At 43.4% G+C, this 27616-nt stretch overlaps 1 protein-coding gene across 4 annotated transcripts in view; it reads left to right on the top strand.

The window, feature by feature from the left end:
• The window catches only part of LOC126336704 (lactosylceramide 4-alpha-galactosyltransferase-like), a 125836-nt gene that overhangs the window by 27093 nt on the left and 71127 nt on the right, over window positions 1–27616 (top strand). For all 4 annotated transcript variants that reach the window (XM_050000668.1, XM_050000667.1, XM_050000665.1 and 1 more), the window contains exon 2: window positions 26399–26670. In XM_050000668.1, coding sequence (XP_049856625.1) covers window positions 26443–26670 — 228 coding nt within the window. In that variant the 5' untranslated portion in view covers window positions 26399–26442. The remainder of the gene's footprint in view (window positions 1–26398; window positions 26671–27616) is intronic.

Genomic DNA, 27616 nt, shown 5'->3' with positions numbered 1-27616 from the left:
TCAGCCAGTTTGCCGTGGCATACGGAGCTCCATCGCAGTCTTTAACACTGGTAGCATGCCGCGACAGCGTGGACGTGAACCGTATGTGCAGTTGACGGACTTTGAATGAGGGCGTATAGTGGGCATGCGGGAGGCCGGGTGGACGTACCGCCGAATTGCTCAACACGTGGGGCGTGAGGTCTCCACAGTACATCGATGTTGTCGCCAGTGGTCGGCGGAAGGTGCAAGTGCCCGTCGACCTGGGACCGGACCGCAGCGACGCACGGATGCACGCCAAGACCGTAGGATCCTACGCAGTGCCGTAGGGGACCGCACCGCCACTTCCCAGAAAATTAGGGACACTGTTGCTCCTGGGGTACCGCCGAGGACCATTCGCAGCCGTATCCATGAAGCTGGGCTACGGTCCCGCACACCGTTAGGCCGTCTTCCGCTCACGCCCCAACATCGTGCAGCCCGCCTCCAGTGGTGTCGCGACAGGCGTGAATGGAGGGACGAATGGAGACGTGTCGTCTTCAACGATGAGAGTCGCTTCTGCCTTGGTGCCAATGATGGTCGTATGCGTGTTTGGCGCCGTGCAGTTGAGCGCCACAATCAGGACTGCATACGACCGAGGCACACAGGGCCAACACCCGGCATCATGGTGTGGGGAGCGATCTCCTACACTGGCCGTACACCTCTGGTGATCGTCGAGGGGACACTGAATAATGCACGGTACATCCAAACCGTCATCGAACCCATCGTTCTACCATTCCTAGACCGGCAAGGGAACTTGCTGTTCCAACAGGACAATGCACGTACGCATGTATCCCGTGCCACCCAACGTGCTCTAGAAGGTGTAAGTCAACTACCCTGGCCAGCAAGATCTCCGGATCTGTCCCCCATTGAGCATGTTTGGAACTGGATGAAGCGTCGTCTCACGCGGTCTGCACGTCCAGCACGAACGCTGGTCCAACTGAGGCGCCAGGTGGAAATGGCATGGCAAGCCGTTCCACAGGACTACATCCAGCATCTCTACGATCGTCTCCATGGGAGAATAGCAGCCTGCATTGCTGCGAAAGGTGGATATACACTGTACTAGTGCCGACATTGTGCATGCTCTGTTGCCTGTGTCTATGTGCCTGTGGTTCTGTCAGTGTGATCATGTGATGTATCTGACCCCAGGAATGTGTCAATAAAGTTTCCCCTTCCTGGGACAATGAATTTACGGTGTTCTTATTTCAATTTCCAGGAGTTTATCTTAGCGAATGCAGGAAGCACTCCGTCATATTATTGCTTTCTCTCTCCGAAAATGAAATAAATTTCTTTATGCTCTCCAGCAGAACATTAGTCTGGTCATTTCTTGGATCAAACGTAACCAATTGCTCAATAGTGCAGTGAGCATCATACTCCCTCACGGTGTGGAAAAACTGGTGGGAGCTTGTAATTCGGACTGCATTAGTTGAGTGCTGTGCTATGAAATTTACTGGTTGGTGATACATATATGGTGTTTCATTGCTGTTTGATTATGGAATCTCACCAATACACCACGGCAACAATTTCGAAGAACCATCCCCGTCATAGGACTTAAAATAATTGCGATTCCAGGTAAGCTGCAGTGAACGGTGCATGTCGTTCTGTGAGAGTTGTATGCGAGGTAGTGGGAGCATCGTGACAATCCTACACAGGAATAACGACACATTAAGAGGTGGTATCCGATACAAATAGTGTAAAAACTTCTTAAGCTTTGATAACATTTGTATCTCTGTAGGCATCCTTGCACAAAAGGATCCTGGGTAGAACAATTCATGTTATGCTCTGTGAAATGATTATTCACATAAAAGGATTTCAGTCAGCTAGAACAATCATAATGTGCACAACATTCAATTGGTAGGAAGTCAGTTAGGATATGTTTTTGATCCAGCAGTAATGTTGCTTACAGTCGCCAGAGATTTGGAAGTAATCGGTATGTTTTTAGCCTTCGCCTAAGAAAGGGGAAGAAGGTGGGTTCCGACAACCTTAAGCTTGATGTGAGGCATTCTGGATCAGGCTCCAGACTGTACGCATAAGCTGATACGCAAGGATTACGCCTCTCAAATTTTACCATATCCTGAAGCCTGACGGGGAATTCAGTTCCATGACGATTGTAGTTTGTATGAACATTATACATTTACATGTATATTTATATATAAAAAAAAACGAAGCCATTACACGATGCAGGACGATGGATATCTTGAACTGTTGTTCGTCATTCCCTTTCAGGTTCCACTTGCAAGTGGAGTGAGGGAAAAATGACTGCCTATGTGCTTCCATTGGAAACCTAATTTCTACCATGTCTTTGCATTTCTTATGCGAAGTGAACATTGGTGGCATTAGAATCATTCTGCAGTGTCACAAACGCTGCTTTAATAAACTTTCTCAACAGCGTTTCATGAAAAGAATGCTGTCTTCTCTCCAGAGATTCCCATTTGAGTTCACAGAGCATTTCTGCGATACCCAAGTGTTGACCAAACCAATCAGCAACGAATCTACAATACCTCTCGGGACTGACTCGCAGTGTCCCTTTCATCAAGCGTGGTGGGGCTCTCATACGCTCAAACAGTACTCAACAGCAGGTCACCACAGCGTTCTTTTAAGTGGTCTCCTTAGAAGTCTGACTACACTTTCCGAGAATTCTCCCAAGAAATCGATGTCGACCATTTACTTTACCCTGCTAACGGCAAATGTGCTTATTCCATTTTCTACCTCTTTGCAACGTTTCCCCCAGGTTCTTCATTTACGTGACTGTGTCAAGCAGTACTGTATTCGAATTTTAGAGGACAACTTTTCATATTCATCTACATGAACTTACATTTTTATACATTTTGAATGAGGTGTCATTCATCACACAAAACAGAAATTCTGTCTAAGTCTTCCTCTATCCTCCTACAATCAGTCACCCAGCAAACAGTCACTGATTGCCATACGTCCTTTCCGTGAGATTGAATGTGTATACAGAGCAGTCTTACCAAATTTCCGTAGGAAACTCCTAATGGTGTTACTTAGGGAGTCTTCCAGCCATTCATATATCAAAGAATCTTTCCCTCATACACGTCGTAATTTACTCATTCTCTCTGCAGTTTGTTCAGAATTTTTCTCACAAGTCAGAACATATCAACTAATAAATGCTTTGTCGAAATTTTTTCATTAATAATGCCATGTTTATTCGCTATATCTTTCGAAAGAGGAGTTTAGGAACAACTTCCAGGTAACGGATCATAAAGATATTTGCAGATATCAGAGCATGGAACCATGTTTTGGGGTTTCCCCGATTGTCGGTCTTCAGTTCATAGAATCTGATCAGTGTCCTGACTATCTGTAACAACGGGAATTAAGAGTTAAAAACACTTACTCACACACACACACACACACGCACGCACGCACGCACGCACATGCACACACATAGATACGTCAACAGTATCCATTATAACTGCATTATATACACTGTCCAGTCACATTAATGTGACCACTTGCCAAAAGCCTGAATAACCACCTGCTGCAGAGTGGGCCCGCAGGAAGAGTAGCAATGAGGTTCTGGAAGGTACAGACAGGAATCAGGAACCAACTGCGCTAGGTTTCCCAGTTGACATTCCATGGCGCGAAAAGGCCGATAGAGGTGGTCCCACAGTTTCTCGATTGACCTTAAATCTGGGAAGTTTGGTGGCCCGCGATTTATGGCAAAGAGTGTGGTAAACTCGTCCTGGCGCTCTTCGAACCACGCACCTACACTGCACGCTGTGTGACACGTTACATTGTCCTGCTGGTAGATGCCGTCGTCCGAGGGGTGGACATGGTCCCTAAGGATGCATATTTCTCTTGGTCCATGTGCCTTCCACAATAACGAGATCACACAGGGAATGCCACGAAAACATTCCACACTCTACATAGCTCCCTCTTCCGCCCTGGATCCTTCTAACTATTCTTCCAGTGCCATTGCGTTTAGACGTATCAAACTGTACACGCCATCTGTCATCTTGAAAGACCGCCTGTTGCCATGGCAAGGACGTCCAGTTCCGGTGCTGACGTGGAATTTCCAGCCTTCAGCGCCCATGGACAACATTCCGCTGGGTGCAAGACCCAGACGCCTGCTGAAGAGGCCCATACGCAGCAACGTTCGCTGAACGATCGCTGAGTAGACAATGTTGGTAGCCCCTTGGTTTCATCTGGGCAGTCAGTTGCTCGACAGTTGTACGTCTATTTACCAATACACATTTCCGCAGCATTCATTGACCCCTGCCTACTGTGGTCCGAGATGCACCACAGTTTGCTTGGCGCAGGTTTTGGATAGCGCCATTTTGCCATGCAATGTACACTTTAACCACGGCAGCACGCGACAAGTTTACAAACTTCCGAAGCGGCAGCAACACTCACCGATATGCCCAGAGGTGCCTCACACAGAGAGCATCCCATGCTGCCCCGGAGAGCTACAGCACCAAGAAGAATCGCAACTCGGATTATGGGAAGATCAACGTGTAGTTTCGGAAGTGCTTCTACCTTTGGCCCTAAAGCTAATAACCATCCCCTTTTGGGGCGTCAGATACTCGTACATAGCTCCGTTTCCGCTTTACGACCACGACTGCACTGTTTTCGCGTCCCCCTGACACGCTTTATATTCCCTCCACTGCTAGTGCTATCACATATCGTCTGTGAGTGGAAACTGCATGCTGACGTCGAACATAGGCGGTATTCACAACTTAACTGGACGCCTAATTCTGAAGTGAGGTTGTTGTGTGCCCGACTGCGTGGCCAAGCGGTTCTTGGCGCTACAGTCTGGAACCGCGTGACCGCTACGGTCGCAGGTTCGCATCCTGCCTCGGGCATGGATGTGTGTGATGTCCTTAGGTTAGTTAGGTTTAAGTAGTTCTAAGTTGTAGGGGACTGATGACCTCAGAAGTTAAGTCCCATAGTGCTCAGAGCCATTTCAACCATTTTTTGATGTTGTGTTGCTGCTTCTGGCACTGCGACAGACGTGATGCTGTGTGTTTAATGTTTGCAGTTTGACTTCTTGTACGTCAACTGAAAATGCTTTTTTTTTCGGTGGCTATTAAAATTAAAATTACTGCTTTGTGTGCGCTCTCTACCGAAAAAAATAAAAAAAACTACGAAACATCCTGTCATATCCGTGTTACTAGTCAATAGCAGTTACTGTCTGGGAATAAAACTTGTTTAAACAACCGTTTATCACGATATTTTTAAGCTGCGGGAAATATCGTCAGCAAACAGCTCACTAGACAACTTATCCAACAGCTCATTGTCAGATTTCTGGAAGCAGATTTTCTTTTCAGATAGTCACATGACATCACGCTGCCTATGTGACATTTCATAATCTAATCTCTGAAACCGGTTTGACGTGATGCTGACTCTGCAATATTTCATAATCTGCTTTCTGAAAAAGTTTTCTTTTTCAGATAATAACTTTCTTGTCACTGCAAGTGTGGTAGATAATTTTTTCAGCTACCTCAGTCAATGATTTTCAACCTTTAGATATATACACTGAAGAGCTAAAGAAACTGATACACCTGCCTGATATCATATAAAGCTCCCGCGAGCACGCAGAAGTGCCGCAACAAGACGTGGCATTGGACCAATGACTGAAGTATCGCTAGATGCAATTGACACCATGAATCTTTCAGGGCTGTCCATAAATCAGTAACAGTTCGAGGGTGGAGATCTCTTCTGAACAGCACGTTGAAGGCATCCCAAATATGCTCAATAACATTCATCTCTGCCGAGTTTGGTGGACAGTGTAAGTGTTTAAACTCAAAATAGTGTTCCTGGAGCAGTTCTAGACGTGGCACTGTCCTGCTGGAATTTTCTCAAGTCCGTCGGAATGCACAATGGACATGCATGGATGCAGGTGATCAGACAATGCGTACGTGCGTGTCACATGTCAGAGTCATATCTACATATACCAGGGATCCCATATCACTCCAACTGCACACTTCCCACACCGTTACAGGGCCTCCACTAGCCTGCTGACATACAGGGTCCGTGAAATCATGAGGGTGTCTCCATACCCGTACACGTCCATCCGCTCTATACAATTTGAAACGCGACCCGCCCGACCAGGCAGCATGTTTCCAGTCCAATGTCGATGTTGACTGGCCCAGGTGAGACGTAAACTTTAGCGTCGTGCAATCGTCAAGGGTACACTGCGGGCCTTCGACTCCGAATGCTCGTATTGGTGAAACTTCGTTGAATGGTTCGCACGCTGACACATGTTGATGACCCAGAATTGCACTTCTGTTACGTTGAACGATTATCTTCAGTCGTCGTTGGTCTCGTTCTTGCAGGACCTTCTTCCGGCCGCAGCGATGTCGGAGATTTGATGTTTTGCCGGATTCCTGATATTCACGGTACACTCTTGAAATGGTCGTACGGGAAAGTCCCCACTTCATCGCCACCTCGGAGATGCTGTGTTCCACGGCTCGTGTGACAACTGCAACACCACGTTCAAACTCATTAAAATATTGATAACTTGTCATTGTAGCAGCCGTAGCCGATCTAACAAATGCGCCCGACACTTGTTGTCTTATAAAGGCGTTGCCCACCACAGTGCCGCATTCTGCCTGTTTACATGTCTCTGTATTTGAATACCCATGCCTATACCAGATTCTTTGGCACTTCAGTGTATATAGTCTGTATCTACTGCACAGGAATACAAAATTTAAGAACATAAAGCTGTTTCAGACACAGTTAAACACTAGCATCACAGTGATGGAGTGTATTTTATATTTAGAGACAGAAGCACTTCTTCTTTGTCGAATTTCAGCGTCCTTATTAGTGGAGCTGGTGACCATAAGACTGCCTCGTGACTACCAGCTCTGCCACTAAGAAAAAAACTTTAATGTTTTTGGATATCAGCAGGTGAACAACCTTATGGTTCAGCAGTTCTTGCAGAACTGGAAAAAGAAAAATTGTTTCTACCCTCTCACTCCTTGAGGGTGAGTAGCGAGTCTAAAATAATGAGAGTGTTTTATAATATTACACTTGTAGAATATACGGAAAGCATACCATTTATTATTTAATACTGAGCAAATTAAAAATTTGTGAGAATTTTAAAATTTTCCACGCAAATTAACTGTTCATACAAAGTTGTTTGAACACTAAAAATTTCGTGCTTGGCGATAAACATTTTTTACTATTTCCCTTTTACATATTACATACTTTGTAATGTTTGCATTTTTGTATGAATATTCTGCTGTACGTAAAGCAACGCGAACTGTGAACTAATTATTTGTATATACATTATGTGTTCCTGTACAGTAGTTTTATTATTTTACACTCCGCTTAAGAGGTCGAAGAAGAATGTTAAAGTACTTTTTTTGAATAATGAGAACATATCACAATTTATTCCTTGTTCTCAATTACAAAACAACACCTGAATCCGTAAGTCCTTATAAACTGATGCAATTGTATATTCTTTTTAGCTCAAAGCCCATATGACTGTTCCACCATACATATGTTGGACAAATGACTTCAGATGTTTATGAAGTAGGGTAGTGAATATGCAGGCTACTAATTAAAAGCAGTAGCGCTCCTCATTTCATAGCTGTCAGAGAGCTGACACAAAGTTTATGAGACTGTATGTAATTTGCACATGGTGTTGTATAGTATTCTGAGTAAATTTTAATTAATAGCTTTTGTGTGTATGCGTTTGTGTGTATGTAACAACTTCACCATCCCAAATCCCCAATTGTGTGGATAACAGATGAAATTTAAGAAAACGAACATAACGAGCATGTAGCACATATCCACTTAAGAGTAAGTTAGCTATTGTCGGTCCAGATGCATTACCTAGACCCCATGACACTGATGTAGATCGATTGGCACTATTGTAACAACACAATTTCGCTCTTCTAAGAAATTAAACATACTGGTGATCAAACCCCACTAAGTTACGGTTTTTATTCAACTTAGAGCCTGTTTCAAACTTTCAAATTTTTATTCAAGTTAGAATATGTTTCACGCTATTTCGCCACTAAGTGTGGAATTTCAGGCTTGCTGGAGGTTTTGCCAAAATACTTCCAGTATTAAACTCTGCACACGCTTCCCACGAAATGAACTTCGTGTAAAATTGAGCAATGAACACAGGCTGTTTCATCGTAAGCGCCATTTGTTGTATCCAGCTGGTCAGTAAACACGTCTGTTCGTCTCATTAATTCAAATATATTGACACAGTGAAGTACTCAGGATATAGGGTGCGGGAGGTGGACGTGCACAGACACGTGACAGCGAACTGATTGATGCGTCGATATCACAGGTAAAAAAAGTGTCTTCTGTGATCTTACAAACAATTTCCGGCCCAGTTTTACTTTTCCCGCATTGTATCTGCAAGGATACTCCGTACGATCGTATTTTGGTTGGCATCGATGATATGCCTTTTGCAAATACAGGAATATAGAATCTACTGGTGATAAGTACTGGGTGTGAATAAAGCAAGTTTAGTTTCATTCAAGTAGTTTCTCGTGAATCCTTGTCGATTTTTTGCGAGAAACTTGTTTTCTCCTAGGAATGTTATAATTATTGAGCTTAAGATATCCTCGAGGACATCAGGGACATTGACACATAATTCCACCCTTTGCGCAAACAAGAGTGACCTGCACTCTTTTCCAGAGACACATCAACATCCACTGCACAAGAGATTCTTAGCAAACATGAGCAAGGAAAAAGGGGCTAACTTCGCAGCATATTCATTGTAAAATATCGCTGAAATTCTATCAGGGACAGGCGCGTTGCACGCTGTAATTGATCTCAATTGTTTTTTCAGAACTGGGGCAGCTTATACAAAGACCTCTCATTTGTGAGTCTGTGCGGCGGTGAAACATTGATTAGCATGGTGGGTAGTATCTACAGGCGTCAATAAATATTAAATACGGATTTAATTTTCCTGTTTTCTGTTGGTTATCTCAAATTTCGACACCATAAGAATCCACGAAGGACTGTGTGGAAGATTTAGAACCATTCAGTAGCTTAGTGTATGAGCAGAACTTCATCTTCTGATATTCCTTTAGCCAGGAATCAATCTTGAAAATGATTATATGCTTCACGCACAGCCCTTTTGAGTTGTATAGGGGTTGCTGTTAAGTTTTGTTACAGTCTCTCTTACATTAGGAGTGTAATAACTTCTGTTTCCAAGTGGTGTCATTCAACCAAGGTAGATCTTAGCCGTCTTTTAGAACTGTAATTGGCATGCCTTTGGACAGCGGTTTATTATGTCTCTCAGTTGCAACCACAACGTGTAATAAGCTGAAAGTGACTATGAGTTCGATCAAAAACCTACATCTTCTTCCACATTTTTGACTGTTAATATGCCTGTGTGCCCATCGCATCTCTAATGGCATCACAGCCGCTAATTCCTCTCCATTTGGTGACCTCAGAAAGAACAAGTCTGTTATGACCTGTAGGTCTTTCATTGTGAATAACCACACTGCTTGTTTGAGGCAGTTATCGCTATGCACAATTATTACTTGTAAATGCACATGTGGTGGTGAGCGATAAAAGTTATCTTTTTAGTCAGAATGCCAAGTTATTGTGTAATTTATAATGTTCAGTATTCACTCACTTCGAAAAGTCTGTTGTAACCTGGAGGTCTTTCATTGTGAATAACCACACTGCTTGTTTGAGGCAGTTATCGCTATGCACAGTTATTAATTGTAAATTCACATGTATTGTTGAAAGATAAAAGTCATCTTTTTAGTCAGCATGCAAAATTATTGTGTAATTTACAATTTTCAGATTTGACTAACTGTGAAACTGTTACCTCTTCTTTTTGTGCCTTTGCCCCCTTTGGTGCAGGGTCGGCATGGTTATTAACGGATTTGGCATGGCTAATTTAATGGGTGGCCAGATGCCACTCCTGTCACCCCCCACCTGAGACTGAATATGTGGTCCCCAAATGGCTGTGCGTGGTGTTACTCATATGAAAGTGAACGAAAGTGTTCTAAATGGCTGCGAAACATGTTACTGAGATGGGACTGGTATAACAGCCCGGTAGTCACATAATGGGATGTGGAAAACCGCCTAAAAACCATAACCAGGCAGGCTGACACACCGACCCTCCTAGTTAATCCGCCGGGCCAGCGCACCTTCTCTCACTGGAAACATTGCTTTAACAGGCAAGGCTATCCAGGCGGACGAATCCAACACCTTGTCTGATGGTTAAAAATGTACGAGGGCTGTTCAGAAATTAACATACGTTTTGAAATAAAAGTTTAGCAACGTGGAAGAACCATATTTTATTATATGCATTTCAGAGGTACACTCTTAGGCTGTTTTTCTACATAATCGGCATTCAAGTAGAGGCACTTATCATACCGTTGCACAAGTGTTTCATTACCGTCACTGTGGAAATCTGTCGCTTGCGATTGCAACCACTGCTTTGTACTGGGGTTTGGTTCGGCGTCAGTATCGAAGCATTGTGTAGCGAGCCATGTCTTCGTTATTGAGAAGAGGTGGTAAACGCGCGGCGCCAAAGCCGGAGCGTGGTGGATGATCAGACGCCTCCCATCCAAAACCCCGCAGGAACTCTCGGGTATGACTGGCTGCGTGCGGACGTTCGTCATCGTGAAAAAAGAGAACATTTGCTCTAAGTTTTCCCCGACACTTTTTTTTGTATCGCCCACCTTAATTTTTTCAGTGTTTGGCAACACAACTCTGAGTTAATTTTTGTGCCACGTTCAAGGATATTACCGAGAATCACGCGTGTCCGCATTCCATCGACCGCCTTTTTGTTCCACAACTGATATTCTTCTTCCAAGTCTCTTCCCCAGCTACGATACGATTGATAACTTTGTTACCGTTCTTCCCGTAATCTTCGAGGAATGGCAGTGCTGCAGCTTATCTGCTTTTTTTTTGTTTTTATGGAAACCCAGCTTCTCCGCCACAATTTCACGCACCAAACTGCGTGTTATTTGGGGAAAATTTTGCGATAGTTACAGAATCGTCAAACGACGATTTTCACCAATTTTATCGTTGATTTTCATCACTAGTTCGACAGTTACAAGGCTAGACCTAGCACGGCGGTCTTCAAAGTGAACATTTTTTTTTAAATCAGTCCACCGTTGCCTCACTCGGCTTTCACCCATTATTCCTCTTCTTTACGCATCACAAAGGTCGCGACAAATTTCAATTGGTTTTTACTATTATGCCAACAAAAACATAGTCTCAAAACACACCTCACAAGTTGCTGGCTTATCTGTTACAGCGAAAATACTAACTCGTGACAGGAGGCGAAGCAGCAAAAGTTCAGACCGCACGCTGCCACCGCTGGATGCTCACTGACAATGAGTGTAGGTATACTAAGATGATATCTGTTCTTTCGGATATGTGCGAAAGAACAGATACCATCTTCGTATGTATATAGTTCAGGCTCACCGGCCACTTCACCATCTCCTTCTTCTATGCGAATGCACAAACAGTGGCCGAACTCCTACGGGAATCGGCAACACGTCCTGAGTACGTCTCTTACATGCCTCCCGCGAAACCCACAATCTCAATGTATTGTCCCGCACTACATTCGTAGTGCCCCCCACTACGAATGTAGTGCGGGACAATACATTGAGAATGTGGGTTTCGCGGGAGGCATGTAAGAGATAAATCCATGTAGTCGCACTATCCTCTGTGTCCTCGGTGGCTGAGATGGATAGCCGGCACGGTAGCTCAGCGTGTTCGGTCAGAGGGTTAGCGGCCCTCTGTAATAAAAAAACTGAGTTAATCGATCAACAACGAACTTAAATGGATGTCTTACGACGTCCGCCCCGAGCAGATGGAACGAACTAAAGCGAAAAAAAAAAGATGGATAGAGCATCTGCCATGTAATCAGGAGATCCCAGGTTCGAGTCCCGGTCGGAGCACACATTTTTATCTGTCCCTGTTGACGTATGTGAACGCCTGTAAGCAGGTAAGGGTGTTCATTTCATTGTAATGAGTGTAGAAACGTAATGGCACTGAGCTGGCAGCTGCAGCTCCGCCCGCCGTAGCGACAGACCAAAACATCTACTACTTTCTTATCAGCCCTTTCTTGGCGGTTAAAATCATTCTTATTTTGTTGACCTACGAAATTAAATGTGAAATGCCTTGCTCAGACTGTGACTCGATTGCTAAATTTATAAAACGGTTCCAAACCTTGTTTCCTATGGGCACCTCCTCCTCTGCCTCTCGCACTGATCCGTACACGTCAAAAATGTCAGGTTGTACCGTTAAACCGGCAATTAGAAATTGGAGACGGTCAAATGAATACAGCCCCGACGACCTTGCCCAGTAAATCATTTTGTTATTTAAACTAACACTCAGACTCTTTAGTTAATGCTGCTCCATTTACTTGCATATGAGTACAACGCCGAAGTAATTGTGCTTGTTTGTATGCACTAACGGAGAAAAAAAAAAAAAACACTGAGACGGAGTTGTGCGACATAAGCGAAAGTTAGCAGGCGTGTTTGTACGTCTGAAAGAGGAAGTCTACTCAAATCTGGAGCCATTCGCATAAGAGTGGCGTTAGTAGTGGCAGTAAGAGGATGCAGATGAAGTTTGCTTTAAATACACGCTGTAACGCTCGTGAGAGTTAGCTGCCTCTGAGACTGGACGTGGTCAGTTGACGTTAGTCAAGAATTCCTTTAAAGCGGAGAAGACGCCATCATCAGCACCTCACAGAAATTGAACGAGGTCATGTAATAGGACTACTACAAGATGGAAGTTCCTTCTGTGATGCTGTAGAGAGACTGTACATGATTGCTGGCAGTGGTGGTTACGAGAATGAACAGCCACATGGAGGCCAGGCTCCGGACAGCCACATGGCGCTACAGTGAGGGAGGACCTACGTGTTCGGCGTACGGCTCTGGGGCATAGTACTGCATCTGCAGCAGCAATTGGCACCACAGTGACACGAGGACTGTCAGAAATCGGTTACTTCAAGGGCAGACTCGAGCCAGACGCCCCGTAGCTCGCGTTCCACTGACTCCGAAAGACCGCCATTTGCGACTTCAGTGGTTTCAAGCGAGAGCTCATTGGAGGGCAGGAAGTAGGTCTGTTGTATTTTCTGACGAGAGCTGTTTCTTCCCCGGTGTCAGCGATGGCCGTGTGTCGGTTAGCAGGAGGCTAGTTGAGCTCCTGCAGCCAACCTGTGTGTGTGGCTGAAGAGCAATTTCGAATGACAGCAGAGGCACTCTCGTGCTTGTCCCACGCCCCCTCTAACATTCTCCGTGGTGGCTGTTTGTTCTAAGTCGTGTCTCCCTACCACTTTCGCGCAACGATGCTCTGAGCGTGTTTTTTAGGGAATTGACTAGTTTGAACCTGAGACCTGTTGCCGGTAAGTAGACGCCACACCACACATGACGTAGAGTTCAGAAGAGTTCAGTGAGACTAACGATGCTATAATCAAATACTTAATGATTTCAGCATCGGCTCCACTGCACTCGCTGTAAAAGTATCTTAATACCAACTAAATTTAGTGGAAGGGGTTCCAGGCTTTCCTATTTTTAGCTAGCTGGTAAAATAACGTCGAAAAAGCAGTTACGTTTACCACTGGAAATTTTATGCTACTCACAAAACATTGTTTATAAATTGCACTATTGATAAAAGGAAATATTTTAATACAGCAAACCAACTGCGTTCAACAAAAATGTGAACGAATATTCCCTGAGTGGGTTTCCAAGTTCTACAATGGATCGAACGATTACCTATGCCATATCACGTCTATAATCTAGGTTTAAGTCAAATTTCATAAAAGAGAAAAGTATCAAAATGGTCTACAGTGACCCTCAATTATCTTTAATTACTTATCTAACTTGTCGTAAATTACAGTGGCTGATTTTTAGCTAGCTGGTAAAATAACGTCGCAAAAGCAATTACGTTTACCACTGGAAATTTTATGCTACTCACAAAACATTGTTTATAAATTGCACTATTGATAAAAGGAAATATTTTAATACAGCAAACCAACTGCGTTCAACAAAAATGTGAACGAATATTCCCTGAGTGGGTTTCCAAGTTCTACAATGGATCGAACGATTACCTATGCCATATCACATCTATAATCTAGGTTTAAGTCAAATTTCATAAAAGAGAAAAGTATCAAAATGGTCTACAGTGACCCTCAATTATCTTTAATTACTTATCTAACTTGTCGTAAATTACAGTGGCTGATGTGGCTTCTAAATAATTATATAACAGAAAAATCATCACGTTTCAGATTTGTACTTCACGTAGCAAATGTGAATACCATGAGCTTTAATTGACGATCGACACTAGTATTACGCAAAACGGGGGTGTAACAGATGAGACTTCTGCAGTTCTAAGTGAAGCCTTATGCGCTCAAAAATGCGGCATCGCGTGCGTTCATTACCTTGTCGGTGTTTAGGCAGCGTCAGGGGGCAGCGGGCGGTACAGCTCCATGCACCTCGCCGTCTTAGAAGCAACTCTCTCCTAACTTCTCCTTACTACTATTTACCGAAGTTGGTTTTTAAAAAAAGCTATCTGGCTGTGTTTTCAACTGACCAATCAGGGTCTCAATGTTACCCTTAAGCTCAGCCTACAAAATTCTGTCTATTCAATGAGAAACGTTATACTTTTCGTGGTGCGGCAATATTTTTAACATATGCAACGTAACAGAGACGCGAAAAAGTCTCACACTAAAACTTGCAGCTCGTGTGGCCCTTTTAGTGTTATCATAAGATCTATACTGTTCTCCTGGAGGGCTCTATCTTTTGACATGGACTGGAGGGTAGATTTGGCGGTCAGCTGGCGAGTTAGGTGTCCGTCTCTTATCGTAGGCCCTCCTAGCGTACACCATTCTGCTCTCGGCTTCTGTTCTCGTTTCTCCCTTCGGAAGTGCGTCTGTTTCACGGTGGGAAGGTATGACATGCATTTAGGCGTTCTTGTGTTAGTCTGTGGTATTCCATTTGCTCGCTCGTTGATCGTATTACTTTGGTTAATTTAATGTCAGGATTTATTTGGAACTATGTGACATACTGCCGGATTTGCTATCATGTCAGCGTTTTCATGGAAGGTGTTGGATTTGCCTAACAGCTTACAAACCTGACTGCAAATTTGTACATCAGTCAGGTGATTTGCCTGTTGTGCTGCCATTCATGAACAGCTTTCCAGGGGTGTTTTCCAACAGGATAACGCCAACCAGTTTACCGCTGTTGTGATACAAATTGCTCTACAGAGTGTCGGTATGTTGTCTTGGCCTACTCAGTCATCAGATCTGTCTATAAAAGAGCACATATGTCACATCATCGGACGAAAACTCCAGCTTCATCCACAAACAGCATTGACCTCCCTGTATTGACTGACGTAGTGCAACCGGAATGCCACAAACTAGCATCTGGCACCTGTAAAACACAATGCACGCACGTTTGCATGCTTCCATTCAACATTTTAGCGGTTACATCGATCAATAATGTACCAGAAATTCACATTTGCAATGGTTCATCTCGCACTTTCAACAGCCGGTGATCTTACCATGTGAATCACTTAAATATGTTACCTAGACAAAGGTATTACCGCAATTTCATTATCAACGCCATTTCTTATTACCAGTGTCTTCAAATTGGCAAACAACTGGCTGTCTAGACGTCACAAAAATCTAAAAAAAAGAGTTCTCTCCAGGAATGGAAGTGAAAGCAAATGATAATGGTATGGTAGATCTTCTTCACAAAATCTCTTGACATATGCGCAATGCTGTACACCGAAGTTGACGAAGATGCTGCCTGAAACACGACGACTGAAACATAAAAGAAACATTAAGACAAAAATTACCTAGAAAGGTTGCCATCTTGTAATGATAGGCATCACCAAATGCGGTAGCTGAACAATAAGTCCTCATAGCGTCGACCTTCTTGGCCATAAAACCGACATAATTTACTAATCCACTCACTCACAATTTGAACTCGCAGATTATGGAGGAGGTCCTGGTGCGACAAGTAACCACACCTTTTTTCCTGTTGAAAATGTACAGCGGAATTAGTCTCTTAAATGACATACAGTTCGTAAAGAACCTATTTGTGGTTAATCTTCAGTACCGCTTTCATCTTAGATGAAGCTGAAGTGGAGTTTGACCAATTCCACACCTTGTAACACCACCGTGTCCCAACAAAGGTGGACGGTATTTACATATTACATTTACACTGTTGTGACGGACAGTCACTAACAAGAGCTGAGCGAAACAAACCGGTTCTAAGAGTAATTCAAGAATGACCAGCGTCCGTGTTGTTCAGTAGGTTTACAAATGATGACCATAAGACTAAGAACGGTTTCAAAAGAACGTTGACATTGTTGTGCTCCGCATAAAACACAGCACTTGTCCTCACAACAAAGTTCTGACATCAGCAACTTGACTCCCACCTTTATTCAGGGCAGTACTCGTCGGCATCACAATAAAATTTCTGTTGCTAGCAACTTCCTTTAGCGATATCTTTGGACATGACAATCTCATCTGTTCATTAACTTCTAAAGAATAGATTAGGTTTTGACTAATTATCAGGCATGTGTCAGATCAGAGAATCTTATCAGTGATCGCCTTCGACTCAGAAATTTAATCCCGACTTTACTTCTATGGTATATCTGTCGTTGCTTAATCGATATAGAGATTAAACAGAAGGGCAAAGTTTGCATTCCAGTCTTGCACCCTGTGCAATCCCTGCAATTCGTCTTCCCTACTCCAGTCCTATTGTGTCCCGTTGGTTCTTGTACATAATATTCTCTATACATCTTACTCTTCCTTTTCTCGGAATTTCTAACATCTTAATCCATTTCACACTGTCGAATGCTATTCCTAAGTAGACAAACCCAATGGAAGATTCTTAATTTTCCTTAATCTTGCTTACATTATTAAGCGCATCGCCGTAAGTACCTCTCTTTTGCCTTTAACTTTCCTAAAGCCTAACTGGTCGTCATCTAAAAACTACTGAACTTTCTTTTCCTTTTTTCTGGGTGTTATTCTTCCCAGAAAGTTGAGTCCATGAGAGGTTAAGCTAATTAAGTGAGAGTTCTCTTACTTACCTGCACTTGCTATCTTCATGACTGTGTGGATGATATTTTTCCGGAAGTCCGATGGTATGTCCCCATTGCCATAGACTCTACACAGAAACCTGAATGTTCATTTGGTTGCTACTTCCTCCAATTGGATTAGGATCTCCTGTGGAATGTTACATATGAATTCTACCTTATTCCATCGCAAGTCTACCAAACCTCTGTTAAACTCTTATCTGTCACCTATGTCTCACCGTACCAACTCAAATGCAACCGTGGGAGAAAGACTGAATAACCAACGAAAAAGTAGCACTCGACGGGTCAGAGGGTGAAATTCTACTAGTTTGAAAAGCGAAATAGAAATAGTCTAGATACACTCATCTGCTAGAATATTGTCACAACCTATTAACAGCCTGTACGTCCACTTTTGGCACAGATAACAGCGGCGACACATCTTGGCAGGGAAGCAATAAGACCTTGGTAGCTCTCTGTAGGGAGCTGCCAACGCATCTGCACACACAAGTCACTTAATACCCATAAATTCCGGGGAGCCACGTCCAATCACATCCCACATGTGTTCGATCGGGTTCAGCTCTGGTGAGTTGGGGAGCCAGCACGTCAACTGGAACTCGCCAATCTTCGAACCAATCCCTCAAGCTTCTGGCCTTGCAACATGGCATATTACCTTCTGCAAATACGACAGCACCGTCGGGAAACATCATCGTCATAAAGGAGTGTACGTGGTCTGCAACCAGCGGTCTGGCGCCTTGCGCGAGCTCCACTGCACCCGGGGATGCCCACTTGAATGTGCCCCAGAGCATAGGGGAGTCTCCGTCAGCTTATTTCCATCCCGCAGTACAGGTATCAAGAAGATGAGGGATTCACACTCTCCCGTAGGCATGAAGAAGATAGTGCTGGGATTCATCAGACCAACCAACGCTCTGCCAACGTCCAGTACTCAGGGTCATGTGCTCATTTCAGTTGCAGTTGCCGATGGCACATGCATGGATGGTCGGCTGCGAAGGCTCCTCGTTAGGTGTGTTCAAATGGTTCAAATGGCTCTGAGCACTATGGGACTCAACTGCTGTGGTCATTAGTCCCCCAGAACTTAGAACTACTTAAACCTAACTAACCTAAGGACATCACACACATCCATGCCCGAGGCAGGATTCGAACCTGCGAGCTTAGCAGTCGCACGGTTCCGGACTGCGCGCCTAGAAACGCGAGACCACCGGAGCCGGCTAGGTGTGTTCGGCACACTGTATGTTCAGACCTACTTATATTCTGCTCAGCATTAAACTCTGACGTTAGTTCCGCCATAGTTCTCCACCTGTCCTGTTTTACCAGCTTGCGACGTCAGACATCTGTAATGAGGGGAGGCTGCCCAATCCCACGACGTCTGGACGTGGTTTCACCTTGGTTTCGACACGTGTCGAAGACACACACCAAAACATTCCTCGAACACCCGACAGATCGTGTATGTTCCGAAATGCTCGTGTCGAGCCTCCGGGCCATCACAATCGGCCCTTGATCAAACTCAGATAGACCGCGCTCCTTCCCCATTCTGCACACTGACAGCTCGCTCACTAGTACTACATACACCGCGCGTGTGTGTGACGAGCAAGCATTCCTCGTCAAGTGACATTGCTATCGCTTGGATGGGTTGTAAGTAGGTTGTTTAGGTTTTTGTGCCGGTAACGTCACGTAGCGCTCTGTATGAAAATCACCGGCTGTGCTGTGTGTAGTCTGTGGCTGGTTGGCATTGTTGGAATATTCGCTATTGTAGTGTTGGGCAGTTGGATGTGAACAGGGCGTAGCGTTGCACAGTTGGAGGTGTGCCGCCAGCAGTGGTGAATGTGGGAAAAGAGACAGCAGAGTCTTGAGAGCGGACGATCTGGACGTGTGTCCGTAAGACAATAATGACTTTATACACTGTTAAGGTAAATACACTGTTTGTTCTCTATCAAAATCTTTCATTTGCTAACTATGCCCATCAGTAGTTAGCGCCTTCAGTAGTTAGAATCCTTTTATTTAGGTGGCAGTACTGGCGCTCGCTGTATTGCAGTAGTTCGAGTAACGAAGATTTTTGTGAGGTAAGTGATTCATGAAAGGTATAGGTTATTGTTAGTCACGGCCATTCTTTTGTAGGGATTATTGAAAGTCAGACTGAGTTGCACTAAAATATTGTGTGTCAGTTCAGTGATGATCAGAATAAGTAAAGAGAGAAATGTCTGAGTGCGTTTAGTTTTGTTCAGCTGTTTGAAAATCATATAACGTAAGAGGTTTACCACCATGGTAATTCATAAATTTCAGGGTTTTAATCGATAGTAGGTCAGTGGTTATAATGTTCTGGCTGATCAGTGTGTATTGGGGGTCAGTGATATGGAATGGAAAGACGGTTAGGATTTCTGGTCAGACAAATGTAGAGAAATATCAACAAAAGCAGCGAATGGCACAACGGGAGTCGAGTTTGTTGTGAATAGCAAGGTAGGACGTAGTATGGGTTACTATGAACAATAGAGTGATAGCGTTGTTCTCGTCGGAATCAACAGCAAACAAACAGCAACAACAACAATAGTTTAAGTTTATATGCCACCATCATACACAAAGACAAAGAGAGAGAAAGTACATAAACGTACTGAACGGATAATAGAGTTGTAAAGGTAGAGTACTTGGCTTGGAATGCAGTGGTAAGGGAAGGAATAGAAGACAGAATTATGAGAGACTATGGAATTCGTTGTGGAAATGAAAGAGTAAGAAGGATACATAACCTTCGTGATAAATAGCAGTTAGTAATAGGAAATATATGGTTCAAATATCACAAGAGTAGGGGGTATACGAAGACAGGTGCGGAGCAAAGGAAGATTCCAGATGGATAACATCATGGTCAGACAGAGATCCTGAAATCTGATACCTCATTCTAAGGTGTACCCAGGAGCAGATATAAACTTGTGTTATGAATTAGAAGTGACAAGGTGAAGACTGAAGTTTAAAAGTTAAAGTGGGGAATAATCAGTGTGGAAAGGAGCATGTTGCTAAAACACTGCAGAAAGATAAGATGCGTTCGAAAGTTTTTTAAGGCTGTAGATAATTCGATAATGAACACCGAAGTAGGTATTTCACCTGAACAGGCAGCCACTGAAGTTGGACAAATAAATATAGGTGCAATCAAGGTAGCTACGAAGAACCTTTGGGTAACAGTAGAAACACCTTAATTGATCGACGAAAGAAGGGAGTGTAAAAGCGTCCAGGAAAAGACAGGACTACCACAATATGTCACTTAGAAAGAAGTGAATAGAAAGTGAAGGGATAGCAAGGTGAAATGTCGCCGGAAAAGGCGTGGAAATGGTTGTCGAGAGGACTGAGTCAGCATATAGAAAAGTAAAAGAGAAACCTTCGGTGAAATTAAAAGTAATGAAATCAACATTAAGAGTGTAATGAGAATTCTTCTGATAAGCTCAGAGGAGACTGTGGGTAGGTGGAACTAGCACATTTAAAGCGTCCCTGGAGAAAGGATTTCTCTGATAACACGATAGAATAGAAAATGGGAGCCGATATGGAAGAAATAGAGGATCCAGTATTACATTTAAAGTTTAACATGGCTTTGGAAAACTAGAGATTAAATAAGACGGAAGGGATCTGAATTTCTAAGCTCGTTGGTTGAAGCAACACTCAAATGACTGTACAAATCGATGCGTAGAATCTATTCCAGTGCAAATAGAAAGAGCAGATACGATCAAGAGTTATCACACTATCGTCTTAACTTCTCATGCATCAAAAATGCTGACAAGAATAATATACAGAAGAATAGAAAAGAAGATCGAGGGACTGTTAGGTGACGATCAGTTTGGTTTTAGGAAACCAGAGGCAGTTCTCACTTAGTGCTTGATAATGGAAGAAAAAGTACTTAAGAACGATCAAGACAAGTTCATAGGATTTGTTGTCCTAGAAAAATATTTCTCATTGTAAATGACACTAGACGCCCAGAAGTATCGGAAAAACAGCAGAAAGCTGTAGGGAAAGGTGGGTAACATGCAGTATCTACAAAACCAAGAGGGAACAATAACAGTATAAGCCCAAGAAGTACTCGTGTCGCAAAGGGTGTACGACCCTACTGTTCACTCTATACAACGAAGGAGCAATGACGGAAATAAAACACCTTTGAACAATGGGATTAAATTCAGGGTGGGAGTATTTCAGTAATAAGATTCGCTAATGACAATGCTATCCTTAGTCAATGACAAGAAGTATTACGGAACCTGTTTAATGACATGAACAAATTACGGATTTAGAACAAAGCGAAGAAAGCGCAAAGTATTGATACTAGCACATAAGAGGTTCAGCTGCAATTTGGATGAAAATGCCTTGTGAGAAAGCTGGGATTTGGGTGTACTTCAATGAGTTTTATGATGTCTTGACCGTACTTTTTATTAGTTCCAAAAACATCTTACGCATTTCGACATTCCGTTATTTTTAAAGGCTATAAAATACAACACAAACGTGGTATCAGGTGTTGTGAAAATATATTACGGTTCACCACCGATCAGAAACATTGTATGCCGGCCGGTGTGGCTGAGCGGTTCTAGGCGCTTCATTCTTGATCCGAGTGACCACTACGGTCGCAGGTTCGAATCCTGTGACGGGCATGGATGTGTGTGATGTCCTTAGGTTACTTAGGTCCAAGTAGTTCTAAGTTCTAGGGGACTGATGACCTCAGATGTTAAGTCGCATAGTGCTCAGAGCCATTTCAACGATAGTGCTCAGAGCCAGAGACATAGCATAGCGAGTAGAATATGATATTCCAGCTTATCAGTGTTATTTTAGTTATGTAAAATCGTTCATTAGACACAATGTATCTCGTCAACATTCTCAATCACGTGACAGGAGCAAACTACTACCAAGGGACAAATTGGAAACCAAATGGACTAAACCGCTAGTCGGCGCTGGGTACGTGGTACACGTTTGTTATCACTGAGTTTTCATCGTTACATCGTACAAAACAGTTCCATCACTAAACAATTCATGGAAAATATCTGTACAATGTTTTGTGGAAGATATTTCTTCAAAAAACAATGTTTGAAAGATCTTCTAAGTAGTGGAAAATAATACGTTTGAAGATTACGTTGAGTGGCGCTAGGGTACGTGAGGCCAAATGTGTATTAAAAGACCATATATTATCATACGACAACCACCCCAAATTGCCTTATCGACACTCCTTAACCCGCCAACATCAGTTTACCCAAAGCACAATCCAAAATATAATCGTGTATAAACCTATGTAATATTACTGCTAATGTTACAATGGCAATTGTGCTTCATTGCATAACTTGTTCTCCTTTACTTATGTTACGAGTCACTGTTTTTTTTCTCCAGTAATCAAATAAAACACTAACAGAAAAGAAATAATCATTTAACAAAACGCAACTGTAACTGAATGCATGTCGATTAAAAAATTAATTGAGATTAGTGGAGGGATGGAAGATAATGCGTTTAGAGACGGCATACTTAAAATAACGTACATAAAATCTTCTATGCTTCTATGACCATCAAACAGGTTTCTGTGAATAACAGACATTATAAAATGCCATGATCCAATTGAAGAAGGAGCTGGAGGGGAGGGAGGGGGGGGGAGGATTAACCCTTCAAGTGAGTTGCTATAGAAGGATTTCGAAAATTTGGTGGCCTGATAAGATAAGGAATGGGGAAGTTCTTTGCAGAGCATGTGAAAATATAGACAAGATGACGGGACAGGATGGGAGAAGACATAACGGAATAAGCTCTGTGGTACCAGACTGAGCTATTCAGGAGAAAAACTACAGGGCTGGCCGGTGTGGCCGAGCAGTTCTAGGCGCTTAAGTCTGGATCCGCGCGACCGCTACGGTCGCAGGTTCGAATCCTGCCTCGGGCATGGATGTGTGTGACGTCCTTAGGTTACTTAGGTTTAAGTAGTTCTACGTTCTAGGGGACTGATGACCTCAGATGTTAGGTCCCACAATGCACAGGGCCTTTTGAACCATTTTGAACGAAAAACTACAGGGAATAAGAGAGATTAGAATACATATCACAAATAATTCAGAATGTATGATGAAAGGGCTATACTGAGATGAAGATCTTGGCTTGAGACAGGAACTGGTGCGTGGGGAGACCGTGGCTTAAAAAAAAAAAATCGTGATAAAACGTTAAAACTTTAAATAACAGATTTTGCTGAAAAGTGGGTCTACTGCTTTAGCAAAGTATTTCTATTCAATCCAGTGTGAGGATGAGATACATTTTATGAGATCCTGAAACAATGTAAACGACGTACCCAGTAACTTGATGCACAATTTCTAGTATATTATATCACTGGTTTGATCAGGAGGCATCATGTTTCAAGAAAACTGCCACCGGGCACAGAGGTGACAAAGTCATGAGGTACGATATGTACTTATACAGATGGCGATAGTCGCTATGAAAGCGCAATGCATTAGCGGAGCTGTCATTTGTGCTCAACTGATTCATGTGGAAAGGTTTCCGAAGCGGTTATGGCCGCACAACGGAAATTAACAGACTCTGAATGAGAAATGGTTGTTTGAGCTAGACGCATTGGACAGTCCTCTTCAGAAATCGTTAGGAAATTCAATATTCTGAGGTACGCAGTAAGAGAGTGCCGAAATCGCCATATTCCAGGCATTTCCTCTCACCACGGACAACGCACTGGCCGACAGCCATCACTTAACGACTGAGAGCAGCGGCGTTTGCATAGAGTTGCAGTAGTAACAGACATGCAAAACTGGCTGAAATAATCGCATACTACAGTGTTCGGCGAACGACGAACGTTCCGTTAGGACAGTTCGGTGAAACTCGGCGTTCATGGGCCGTGACTGCTCACGAACGACGCGAGGACCTCTGCTAACAGCACGATATCACCAGTAGCGCCTCTGCTAGGCTCGTGACCATTTCGGTTGGTCTCTAGACGCCTGGAAACCCGAGCCCTGGCTAGATGAGTGTTGATTTCAGTTGGTATGACCCGATAGTAGGTTCGATTGCGACGCACACCCTATTACCTCCTTGAAACAAGCCGTATACTAGTCATTCTTCAAAAATGGCTCTGAGCATTATGGGACTTAACATCTGAGGTTATCAGTCCCCTAGAGCTAGAACTACTTAAACCTAACTAATCTAAGGACGTAACACACATCCATGCCCGATCAGGATTCGAACCTGCGATTGTAGAAGCAGCGCCGTTCCGGACTGAAACGCCTAGCGCCTGGCAAACAAGTCACTGTGCAAGCTGGTGGTGGCTCCATAATAGTGAGGACTTGGTCCTCTGGTCCACCTATAATGTGAATGGTTGGGAATGGTAATGTTCTGCTACTTGGAGACAATTTTCAGGCATTTCACGACGGTATGTGGATGACAATGAGCAATGTCACCGGGCTAAATTTTCTCGTCATTTGTTTGAAGAGCATTCTGGACAATGCGAGCCAATGATCTGGCCAACCAAGTAGCCCGACATGAATCAAAGGATCAAATGGCAACCTCGTGACTGCTACGGTCGCAGGTTCGAATCCTGCCTCTGGCATGGATGTGTGTGATGTCCGTAGGTTAGTTAGGTTTAAATAGTTATAAGTTCTAGGGGACTGATCACCACAGATGTTAAGTCCCATAGTGCTCAGAGCCATTTTAACCATTTGATCAAATGGCTCTGAGCACTATGGGACTTAACTTCTGAGGTCATCAGTCCCCTAGAAGTTAGAACTACTTAAACCTAACTAACCTAAGGACATCACACACATCCATGCCCGAGGGAGGATTCGAGCTTGCGACCGTAGGGGTCGCGCGGTTCCAGACTGTAGCGCCTAGAACCACTCGGCCACTCCGGCCCGGCCCGACATGCATCCAATCGAACATACATGAGACATTATCGAGAGGTCAGTTCGTGCACACATCCTGCACCGTCAACACTTACACAGTTATACAGAGGTCTATACAAGCAGAATGGCTCATTATACCTGCAGGGGACTTACAACGACTTATTGAATCTATGTCATGTCGACTTGCTGCTGTACATCGGAGAAAAGGAGGTCCAACACGATATAAGAAGGTATCCCACGACTTTTGTCACATCAGTGTTGCTGCACTCTTCTGTCCCTTCGTGGTGCAACATCTGACTCGTGCTTCATGCATTTGAGGTACGCAATGAAGAAAAATATTTTTTTAATTCTGTGGCCTCCAATTTCAGTATCATCAATGCAGAATACGTTTTTAACATATTGAACTCAGTAAGTCAATAATTAAAGTGTGGGTTAAAGTTTAGTGTTTACTCTGTATGGTAATGTGAAATCAAGCGTCTGGTCTTATTGTTGGTTTCGAGTGGTTGCCAGTGTTAAAGGGGGGGTAGGACGTCAAACGAGCCGACTTGGGGCAGGAGAGGCATCACAGGACATTTTAATTGCCACTGTCTATACTTTTCAAATAAGTTCACAAAACTTTGTCAGAATGAGCAGGAAGGATTCAGAATTTACACTCACAGTAGTGGAAGTTCGAAAACATAACAAAACAAATTTTTTTACATGTGAAATTTCATCATTTTTTTCACGTACTAATGGCAGCATTTGTTGCTATAGGTACACTTTTCTTCATAAGTAAGAGATATTCTTCCATTAATTTTGCACAGCGTACAAACCATACTCAAAGGTGTATGGAACTCTAGATTTTTACAAATCTATTAAAAACTGTGGTAAAAATTGAGGTAATTAAGTAAGAAATTTGTGTTTTTTTCTAAACATGAAGTTTAAAATGTAACAGCATTCGTTTATTTATAAATTAAATAAATTCTAGAGTTTCATAGACCTGTAAGTATGGTTTGTATGCTGTGCAAAATTCATCGAATAATCTCTCTAGCTTATGAAGAAAAGTGTACCCAAAGGAACAAATGCAGCCATTTGTAAGTGAAAAAATAATGAAGTTTCGCACGTAACAAAATTTATTTTTTATGTTTTCTAACTTTCACTGCAATGGGTGTGAATCTTGAATCCTTCGTGGTGATGCTGGCAAAGTTTAATGAATTTATTTGTAAAAGTATAGACATTGGAAATTAAAATTTCCTGAGATGCCTCTCTTGCTCCAAGTCGTCCCGTTTGACGTCCTACCCCCTTTAAAATTCTCTCACACTCCTATAAGCAGAAATTTTTTGAAGTATCAGCATCAACAGATTACACACCAGGAGCCCTCACACATACACTAAACTGCCTTTAGGACTCTCCATGATCCATTTCTCTATGGTAATAATGGTTTTGTCAAATTATTCTTTAGACTGCGTACTTGCTGCGTAGAAATATTTTCTAAGGCTGAGTACACACCCATAGTACCCAATTTTCATAATTACCGCCTCTTACTCCGTAATAAGACTTTCGTATCTCTCTTTCCACAGGTAAGGCTGCCAACCGTACGTGCAGTTAGTTTTACCTCTGCCAAATGAAGAAAGTCCAAATTCCACTGCTCGTGCGGCAGTCCGTTTCAAGCACTCTCAACTATCTGTATATACGGAGAACGTACATGGCTTTGCTGCTGTGTACTGTGATCTTCATTACTTGGTCCTCTGCTCGTTTCCCCAAGTACACGATGTGGCTAGAAGAGCGTCGCTTCCTACCCGAGCGAGGGGCTGCCAATATATTCTTCATAGAGACAACGTGTGCTATTGAGGTAAGTACCTCCACTTGTAAATGAGAGAAGTTTTTAGGTCTGCGCTCCTTTACAGATGACCAAATCTGATATTACATTGCCGTTGATAAAGGTAAGCCATCTACGCTTGTGAGAGGAAATTAAGAAGGACACTCAAATGAAAACCGAAGAACCGTGACAATTTGGCCGTGAAATGTTTCCATTCAAAAGTAATCACCACACGTGTTCAAACATTTACCACTGGGAGACGAGAAGATCAGTTGCTGTTTCGTAGAAAGCAGGCGGCCACCGGCAGATCCACAAACGCACTTAGTCTCGCCCTTCTTCGTCCCACTGCAACCGACTCCCAAGTAAGTTTTTCTTCAGGTCGCCGAAGGTGTAAAAATCACACGGTGAATGACGGATGTACGGAGGATATTGCAGTGTTTCCCAGCTAAACTTCTTAAGCGTATCCTTCCTCCGATTGGCAGTGTTGGGGGCCGGGCGTTATGGTGGGACAGGATGATTCGTCCGACAGCATTCAGACAGCCCGAGGGCAAACGCCAAAGCCAACTGTGGAAACAGCCCACATTTCCCCACCAAAGAACTCAAAATCTTTTCAAATATGTTCCGGTAAGGTCACGATAACCTTCTTCTTCGGCTGCTAGGGCCCTCTACTTCTCGAGACCCTCGAGAGTGCACCACAATCGTTGCGCAGCACCATGAGGACTTGCAGAAAATGCGACGCGCCTTAAAGTCAAAAGGCAGGGGAAGCATCCTGTTCCACGATAACGCCTCCCCCCTCCTTCCCATCGTCAATCGCTTCAGTGACTTGGTTAGCAAACACTGCAACATCCTCCGAACAGGCTGGATCATTCACCATGTGATTTTCACAGCTTTGGCGACCTGAAGAAAGATATGCATGGACGACGGCTTCAGTAAGATGAGTAAGTGCAAGAACTGGTGCGATGTGGACTCGTCAGCAGCC

The sequence above is a fragment of the Schistocerca gregaria genome, chromosome 2 (assembly GCF_023897955.1).
Source record: "Schistocerca gregaria isolate iqSchGreg1 chromosome 2, iqSchGreg1.2, whole genome shotgun sequence".
NCBI lineage: Eukaryota > Metazoa > Arthropoda > Insecta > Orthoptera > Acrididae > Schistocerca > Schistocerca gregaria.
The sequence above is the reverse complement of the archived record's forward strand: the minus strand, read 5'-3'. Positions and strand labels throughout refer to the sequence as shown.